Source organism: Austrofundulus limnaeus, unplaced genomic scaffold, assembly GCF_001266775.1.
Source record: "Austrofundulus limnaeus strain Quisiro unplaced genomic scaffold, Austrofundulus_limnaeus-1.0 Scaffold90, whole genome shotgun sequence".
NCBI classification, from domain to species: domain Eukaryota; kingdom Metazoa; phylum Chordata; class Actinopteri; order Cyprinodontiformes; family Rivulidae; genus Austrofundulus; species Austrofundulus limnaeus.
Genome location: NW_013952492.1, coordinates 1504492 through 1512676, shown reverse-complemented (window position 1 = coordinate 1512676; position 8185 = coordinate 1504492). Strand labels below are relative to the sequence as shown.

Sequence of the window (8185 nt, the reverse complement as noted above, 5' to 3'; positions counted from 1 at the left end):
GTGTGTGTGTGTGTGTGTGTGTGTGTGTGTGTGTGTGTGTGTTTAAACCACCTGCAGTGCATGGCAGCAACATCAGATGAGTGGGAGTAGTGATTCCACAACAATAAAAGGGCAGAGCAAAGCTGAATATACACTTCTATATGGCAGTCCTTCATTCAGTCATCCTTCACTCCTTGTCTCTTCATTTTTTATGGTCCGTTCGCTCGTTAATTCTTTTTTTCCCCATTTCTCCACATATCACCTCTTTGCCAAAATGATGTTATATAAAAAAAGATGATCACTTATATCATTTATGCTCATGGGAGTTCAAGAGCAAATAACTTTATTTATATCAGTGTTTTTCTTCTTAAGGAGACCGTGTTTGCTCTTAAAGAGGAGAGCTTTATGAGTGGCAAAGGACGTTGTCCATATGACCCGAAGAGTTCCTGCGTATCTACTCTTTCCAGTAAGACATGGCCAGTTCTTTCACTAAGTTTACCATGAGCTAACTTAAAAGACACGTTGTCAGAGTGCTCTTATATGTTTTAATTTCAGTTGCACTCTATCTCAGTAGATTTGCTTTCTTTGTTCATTGGTTCACCTTTTAGCAGTAAATGCTTCCATCTTGTGGTTATTTGCAATACTACACTATTTGCAGAAAGAGCAGAATTAATGTTTTAACAATGAAATCGTTGTGACTCATCTATGTGTTCATCAGGAGGAGAACTGTACATTGGCTTGTACACTGACTACTGGGAGAACGATGGTGCTTTGTGTCGACTTAACAACCACACTTACACACGAACTGAAAGAAATGACAGACAGCAGCTCAATGGTTGGTTTGTATTGAAATAACTTTTTTTATGAATGTGACAAATCTGCCATCATGCCTAATTTTCAGACCATTTAGATATGGCCTTCACAACAAATGGTAATTTGGAAGGACTTTATTTTAGTAAATCAAAGCTACTGTATAGGATTTGATTACTACACTCTAAAAATGAAATGTTGGATTAACTTAACCATGTTATGTTACCTGGTTCCACTTAACTGAGTTGAGTAAATTCAAAGCAACATACTCATGTTCTTTGGCTAAAAAACTGATATATTGCTTTGAATTTACACAACTCAGTTAAGTGGAACCAGGTAACATAACATGGTTAAGTAAATCCAACATTTCATTTTTTACAGTGTATCATATAAATAAAAGCTTCTTACAAATACTTTAAAATCATTATGAACTAACAGCAAATCAATGGAGTGTTCTTTTCTTGTTTTATGGTATTTAGTTTGTGTCGTCGTGCATTTTCTCTGCAGAGCCCAAGTTTGTGGCCTCAGCAGTCATTCCCGACAACGATGACAGGGACGACGACAAAGTTTACTTTTTCTTCACGGAGCGAGAAATGGATGCGGATGGAGTGAACAGAGCTGTGTACGCTCGAGTCAGCAGAGTGTGTGCGGTGAGAACGCTGATGCACCGGCTATGTTTCTGCTCATAATTCAGCCTGCTCTGACAGAGCAATTAGAGTTCAGTCTGATCTAACTTCACAGAATGACCAAGGAGGACAGAGAATGCTGGTGAACAGATGGAGCTCTTTCCTTAAAACCCGTCTCATCTGCTCTGTACCTGGACCACTCGGTATAGATACACACTTTGATGATCTTGGTAAGACCGCGTGAATACTTACTGGGTGTCATTTGGCTTTTTCTTCAACTTTTCTCTCTTTGTACTTGTCAGTCACGTGCACCATGAAACTATGCCTTTTGGATGTTTTGTACACTCTGTGCATGATCTACCATAACAAGTATTTAACTATAAAACATTCATTAAACATTTTTTTTCTTCTCCCACACAAGTTAGATGACAATAATTGTTTTCTGTTTGTTTGATTTCAGAGGACGTATTTGTTCTCAACAACAAAGACAAGAAAAATCCAGAAATCTTTGGCCTCTTTAGCACAACGAGGTTAGTAAAGAGGGGCACCTGGAGGCTATAACACCTTTTTTTTCTCACCAGAACGCTAATGAAATGACTCTCTGCAGTGCTGTGTTTAAAGGTTATGCAGTGTGTGTTTATAACATGGACGACATAAGAGCAGCTTTTAACGGACCGTTTGCCTCCCGAGAAAGTCCTGAGCATCATTGGACACCTTACGAGGACAGAGTCCCCTACCCCCGACCTGGATCTGTGAGTCTTGAGTTTTAAATCAAATGTATTTATGGTATAAAACTACCAGAGTGCTTCATATTATTCATTCTCTCTGTTCGTCATTTCACTCAGTCTGCGCCCACAACAGATGAGCTTCTAAAGCCATCATTTTTGAAAAATGCAAGGCAGCTTGTCTAAATGTCAGGACTGTTGTCACTACCTCAGCAGTTTTTACAGGGGCAGCCTCTGAGCCTGACTAACTACTGTCAGCTTTTGTGTTTTTCACATTGGCCAGTACTGACATCCTTGTTTTTACTAACACCCACAGTGTGCCAGTAAAGTGAACGGTGGAGGCTTCTCCAGCTCTAAGGAGTTTCCTGATGAGGTTCTGCGGTTCGTGCGCTCCCACCCTGTGATGTATCGTCCAGTCCTTCCGCAGCATCACAGACCTGTCCTTCTGCAGACAGAGCCAGGCAGAAGAAAGCTGACCCAGATTGCAGTGGACAGAGTCCAAGCCCAAGATGGACACTACCATGTCCTGTACATCGGCACCGGTAAACACAGGGCTGCAACATAATGCAAATTATTATTCTTAAAGTAAAATGCTTCACAATACTAAGAACATGTAGCTGTGTAACACACAGGCTTAATTAGATTATATAAAACTCCACCTATTTATACAAAGCTCCTCCTTAAATCTCAGTCTGCAGCTCACTCCCCGCCCTACAGAGTACCCCGTTTAAAAACTTACATTAGTAAAAGACATTATATTAGTTGTTATTTATATAGACGGAAACCTCGACGTTTTACTAGGTAAAAATAATCTCTATAATTTTGTTCCAGTATATATTCAAATGCGTGCAACAATCTTCTTCTTTTTTTAGATGACTCTGTGGTTTTGAAAGTTATCACCATCTATAATAAAGATACCGACACCATGGAGGAGGTGCTGCTAGAGGAGCTGCAAGTGTTCAAGGTATATACTGCTAAAAAAAATAATAGTAAAAAAACAAAACAAAACACAAAAAAACTGTTCATAAAACAAAACATGTTTCTACTTTATGGTTTGTTGGAGTAGGGGATGTGTTTCTCATCTTGCAAATAAAATAATACACATTTGAAGTCCAGACAAACTGCTAAAGTGGTAAAATATAAAGTATAATTAGTGGTTTGATGTTCAGCCTATATAACATTTTAGGGAAAATGAACTCATGAGGAAGCACACCACTTTTTTATGCCACTTGATGCAAAACTGATTCAAGATGATTTCTGAATTACATCATTTTTCATCTCAATTTTAGGTGCCAGCACCAATTACAGAGATCATCATATCGCCTAAAAGGGTAAGAAAACCTGTTTTTATTGCTGCAATTCTTCTATTTAACCACAAGGTGACACTGTTGGACAATGTTGCATTAAACATAACTAACATATTTTAAAGACACTGTAGCCTATTTACAGTTAAGTAGCCTATTTGGATGAGAAAAAGACAGAATGGATAATGGACATCTGCTTCCAACAAAACTAGGTTTTGAAAACAACGTAACTTTTTTTTTGGTTCCACAGCAACAGCTGTATGTGGGGTCAGCAGTGGGCGTTGCACAGGTCAGACTGCATCAGTGTGACCTGTATGGTTCAGAGTGTGCTGACTGTTGTCTGGCCAGAGACCCATACTGTGCCTGGGATGGGCTCACCTGCTCCAGATACTACCCTGCTGGAGTTTACACCAAGAGGTAACAGCACGCACACGTTCACTGCAGATGTTTGAGGTTGGTGTCAGCTGTTCACACCTCCACCAGAAGAGTTTTTTTTTCTTGCCCTAACAGTCACAAGTCTGTGACGCTTCTTACCAAGTGATTATTCTAAGACACATGACAGGCAGGTGTTACGTAAGTCCTGTCAGGTCTGCACATGTTTTATCTTTGCTTTCATCTTTCCCCAAATTTCACTCACTTGCTTTCAGCTCACACGTCCATCCTCCTTTCATCACACGTTTAAAGTGATTCCTTCTCGCTTACTGTCTGCAGCCGACGATTCAGACGACAAGATGTTCGCCATGGCAACGCCGCACAGCTGTGCAATGGGCTGCAAATTGATGGTTAGTATACTAAATGACTGTGAAAAGCGCATTTGTAATGGTGTGTGTGTGCATTTGTGGCTTTATCTAAAAAAACATACATAATTGGTTGAATACAGCATGCATGCTGCAGAGACACTGAGAAATTAGAGGTTTAAAAAAATCCTTTCTGTGCCTTTTCTGCTGGAGGTTGCTGTGAGGTCAGTGTGCACGCACTGGAGCAGAAAAAACAATCAGCTTTACATTATCCATCTGATGAAAGGTCACTGCAGTCAATAGCCATCATTCTAGCCTCACTATCTTTTATGATGTGTGTGTGTGCTTGTGCGTAGATGAACAATGGCAAAGAGCAGAGGAGAGGCTCGTTTACAGCGTGGAGAGCAACAGCACTTTACTGGAATGTGTCCCTCGATCACTTCAAGCTAAGGTCCTCTGGTTTTTACAGAAAGAAGGAGAGAAACATGAGGTGAGTTTTAAAATGTCACCTTTTACTTTACAACTTAAGTAGTTTTTAAACAATTAGGTTACTGTTTTGTAAGAAACCTATTGAGCTCTATTAAATGCATTTCATTTGTACATGTTTATGCTTGAGATGTTTAGAATATTTTTCAAACCGGTGAGTTTATTTTTATTACTTGATTAAGTTGAACAAGTAGTTCCATGATGAACGCACTGGTACAACACAATCATACAAATTTTGTTTCTGCATTTAAGATTTCAGAATTTCAGTGTTAGAAAACTGTGTCTCTGTCCCCTCCTTTAGTGATGTCATTTCCAGGAGGCGTGACTCATTTCTGGAGAAACAGATAAATACTGTGTTATGATGAACAATGCAAATTTCCGTTTGTTGAGACTATGAGCCAGGGGGAGGCTCTGGGTAAACTGGGCCACAGTGATGCGATGTGATAAACGTTACGTGACTGCAAATAAATCTGAGAACAGGATCAGTGTCCTACGTGAATTCAAGCTCTCAAAATAGAACTCACATCTAACAGTTTGATGCAAAGTTTTCAAATTTGATATCTAACTTCAATAACTGCCTGTTATCATCAGCTTCTAGAAACAATTAGTTCCACTTACTCTAATAGAGCCATGAAGGTTACAGTTTATTCGGCCATCATGGTGGAATCATAGATATGAACAGGGAACAGGCAGCTACAGAAAGGCCTTGTATATCAATCAATCAATAAGTTCATTCACTCAATTCAACAATTTTCATCACAACATACAAACACATTTTCTTTTAACACATACTGTGCATGAGTGAAAAGGGAGCAGGACGAAGAAAAATCTTGTATAAACCTGCTCCTTTTTCAATAATTACAATTCATTTTTCATGGCCACATTCATTAAATCACAAATAGAATCTGCAAACAACATATCGTTCTCCTCATTAACTCAAAAGTGTACAAGACTTAATCATTTTTTCCTCATAAAGTATTTTAAATTGATTTAAAGTAGAACATTTTTTCAAATCGTCATCCAAACTATTCCATAATTTTACTCCATAAACTGAAATACACATTTGCTTTAAAGTAGTACGCACAGTTTTACTTTTAAAATAATATTTCCTTCGGTTATTTCTGTCATTTGAGCTTAAGACAAAAAAAACTTTTGTAAATTAAATGACAATGATGTCTTTCTTGCTTTAAACATAATTAATACAATTTTTAAATTAACTAAATCCCGTAGTTTCAAGATATTTGATTGAATAAAAAATTATTTGTATGTTCTCTGACATTCACTTTATACAGAATTCTCATAACTTTCTTCTGTAACACTCATTTATATCTGTATATCTGAAAACAACCCTTTGTTTTATTGTTGGTGCTTCAGTGTGCAGGACTGATACACACGTGTTTAAATGTCTTTAAGTTTAGACTACAAATTAGATTTAAACAAGCACTATACAGTACAATAAATAAATTTAAAAAAAGCTTGGAGTACATTAGTCATTGTATTGAGTGAACTGTTAAAGTGCCAGCCCTCCCTAACTCAATAATTGCAGTTCCTTTTTGGGAGAAGTGTCACAATTAAATGCATGTCTTGACCTAAATAATTACTAGGTCAGTGGTTTACACAACAAACAAACAAAAAAAAACAATCTTTTTTTTTCTTTGTGTAGATTCGAGGTGATGAGCGGGTCATCATGACCCCCCACGGGCTCCTGTTTTTACACGTGAGAAGCTCTGACGCCGGTGTGTACGTGTGCCAGACTGTGGAACACGGATATGTGCACACTTTACTACGGATCAGTCTGCGGGTGCTCAGAGGGGAGAGGTTGGAGTCGGTGATTCACACGCCGAGCGACAGCGGGAGAGACCGAGCTGCAGCCTCGTGCCACACCGTCATGGCCCCCCCACCGGGCCCCAGCGTCAGCCCCAGGTCCCTGTTGCCACCCTCGGCCCCGGCGCCCAACTCCAGGCTGTGGTACAAAGAGTTCCTCCAGCTAATTGGCTACGGTGACGCACAGAAGGTGGAGGAGTACTGCGAGAGAGTGTGGTGCTCTGATAAGAAGCGTAAAAAGACCAAAAGGAGGTACGCTCCTCTGGGTGGTGAAAAGAAAGGAAAGGGGAGGGGAGAGGAGAACTCCCACCGAGCTCCCAGGCACACTTTTGACACCTGAAGAGATCACACACACACACAAACACACGCACACACAGTCTAAAGGTCAGACTTGCTCACTGTGTGCACCGCCGAAGAGGTTTTTGCTTTACTTTAATTAAGAGCAGTAACATAAAAAAAAACACAGTAGCCTACTGCCTCATATTTGTAGCTACATTTATGTGTCTTTGTTGCTTTTATCAAAAGCCAAATCTCCTCTTTTCTGTAAATTTGTGATTAGGTGCATATCCTGAAGTCTGCAAATATCACTGTTAATAAAGAAGATGTCCTGGACAGACGGACAAAACATTGATGCCTCTGATGTGAGAGATCCATAAAAAAGTCTCCAATTTTCAAACAATCCCAACCCTACTGTCAATCAGAGTGATTCGTTTAAAATAAAGAACTGCGCCACTGTCACTGACTTGCAGAAAATTACAACCATTTTCTGTAAATATTATGAAAAAAAGCAATGTAAAAGCTCTTGTTTTTCTTTCATAGCATGGTAAATTATGCTTTTCTCTGTTTTAGTTTAAGGTTTTTTTTAGCTAATATAATAGTAAAAAAAATCTGGAGAACATAGTGTTGTTGTTTTTGTACAGTGAAAATACTTTGAGCTCTATAATACTGGTAATTTAAAGGCATTTCAGTCGTGGATGCCGGTTGTGTGGTTATAATAGCCAGGAGAATATATGTTGCATTGGTAAATGAGGCATGTTTCAAGTATAACTCACACAACACAATAAAACTATTTATGCACTTATAAAACCTGCTTCGATAGATGAAAAATGGTTTTAAAAATGAATATTTTTGTTTTATATTTATCTACATTTAATAGACTCCGCTTCTAATCCAGTGTGTCACGACTGTTCATATTGTATTTTGTATTTCCATATTTTATTTGTTTAAGTCTGGTTTTTATACCTGTTTATTCAAAATGTATTTTTTTGCAGACTGATTGTTTTTATTTTCCTTCCTCCCTCGTTTTTTTCCTTCCCTTTCATCACCTCTTATTTGTTTGACATCCCTCCATCTGATGATGCAGATGGGATGCATAATTACCACCCCAAAACAGCAATGCACAGCATCTCATTTTCCACAGGGTGAAAATGACAAATAAATGCTACAGTAGCCGTTCTAGCATGTCATTAGCAAAACTGAGTGTTATGAATATTCATTTAATCCTCAGATGACTGACACAGTCTGATATTACAGTGAAATGACATGTGGTTGTGCTAACTGCTGTGACATAGAGAATAGAGCTTTTATTTCCTTTGTGTTCATTATTTAGGGGTCCAAGCCCGAGGAAGCAGGGTAACGCAGCTGCAAAGCAGCAGCGTTTCCATGTCTCCATCGGAGCATGGAACCCTATTGTA

General features: G+C 38.8%; 1 protein-coding gene across 1 annotated transcript in view; it reads left to right on the top strand.

Annotated features, from left to right (window-relative positions):
- Positions 1 to 7614, top strand: part of sema3e (sema domain, immunoglobulin domain (Ig), short basic domain, secreted, (semaphorin) 3E) — a 24247-nt gene extending 16633 nt beyond the window's left edge. The window contains exons 5-17 of the mRNA XM_014012363.1: positions 352 to 445; positions 698 to 814; positions 1297 to 1439; positions 1531 to 1645; positions 1876 to 1945; positions 2023 to 2167; positions 2457 to 2682; positions 3013 to 3104; positions 3430 to 3471; positions 3695 to 3861; positions 4156 to 4226; positions 4538 to 4671; positions 6331 to 7614. Of these exons, the coding sequence (XP_013867817.1) occupies positions 352 to 445; positions 698 to 814; positions 1297 to 1439; positions 1531 to 1645; positions 1876 to 1945; positions 2023 to 2167; positions 2457 to 2682; positions 3013 to 3104; positions 3430 to 3471; positions 3695 to 3861; positions 4156 to 4226; positions 4538 to 4671; positions 6331 to 6831 (1917 nt within the window). The 3' untranslated portion in view covers positions 6832 to 7614. The remainder of the gene's footprint in view (positions 1 to 351; positions 446 to 697; positions 815 to 1296; positions 1440 to 1530; positions 1646 to 1875; positions 1946 to 2022; positions 2168 to 2456; positions 2683 to 3012; positions 3105 to 3429; positions 3472 to 3694; positions 3862 to 4155; positions 4227 to 4537; positions 4672 to 6330) is intronic.
- The last annotated feature ends 571 nt before the right edge of the window (positions 7615 to 8185 follow it).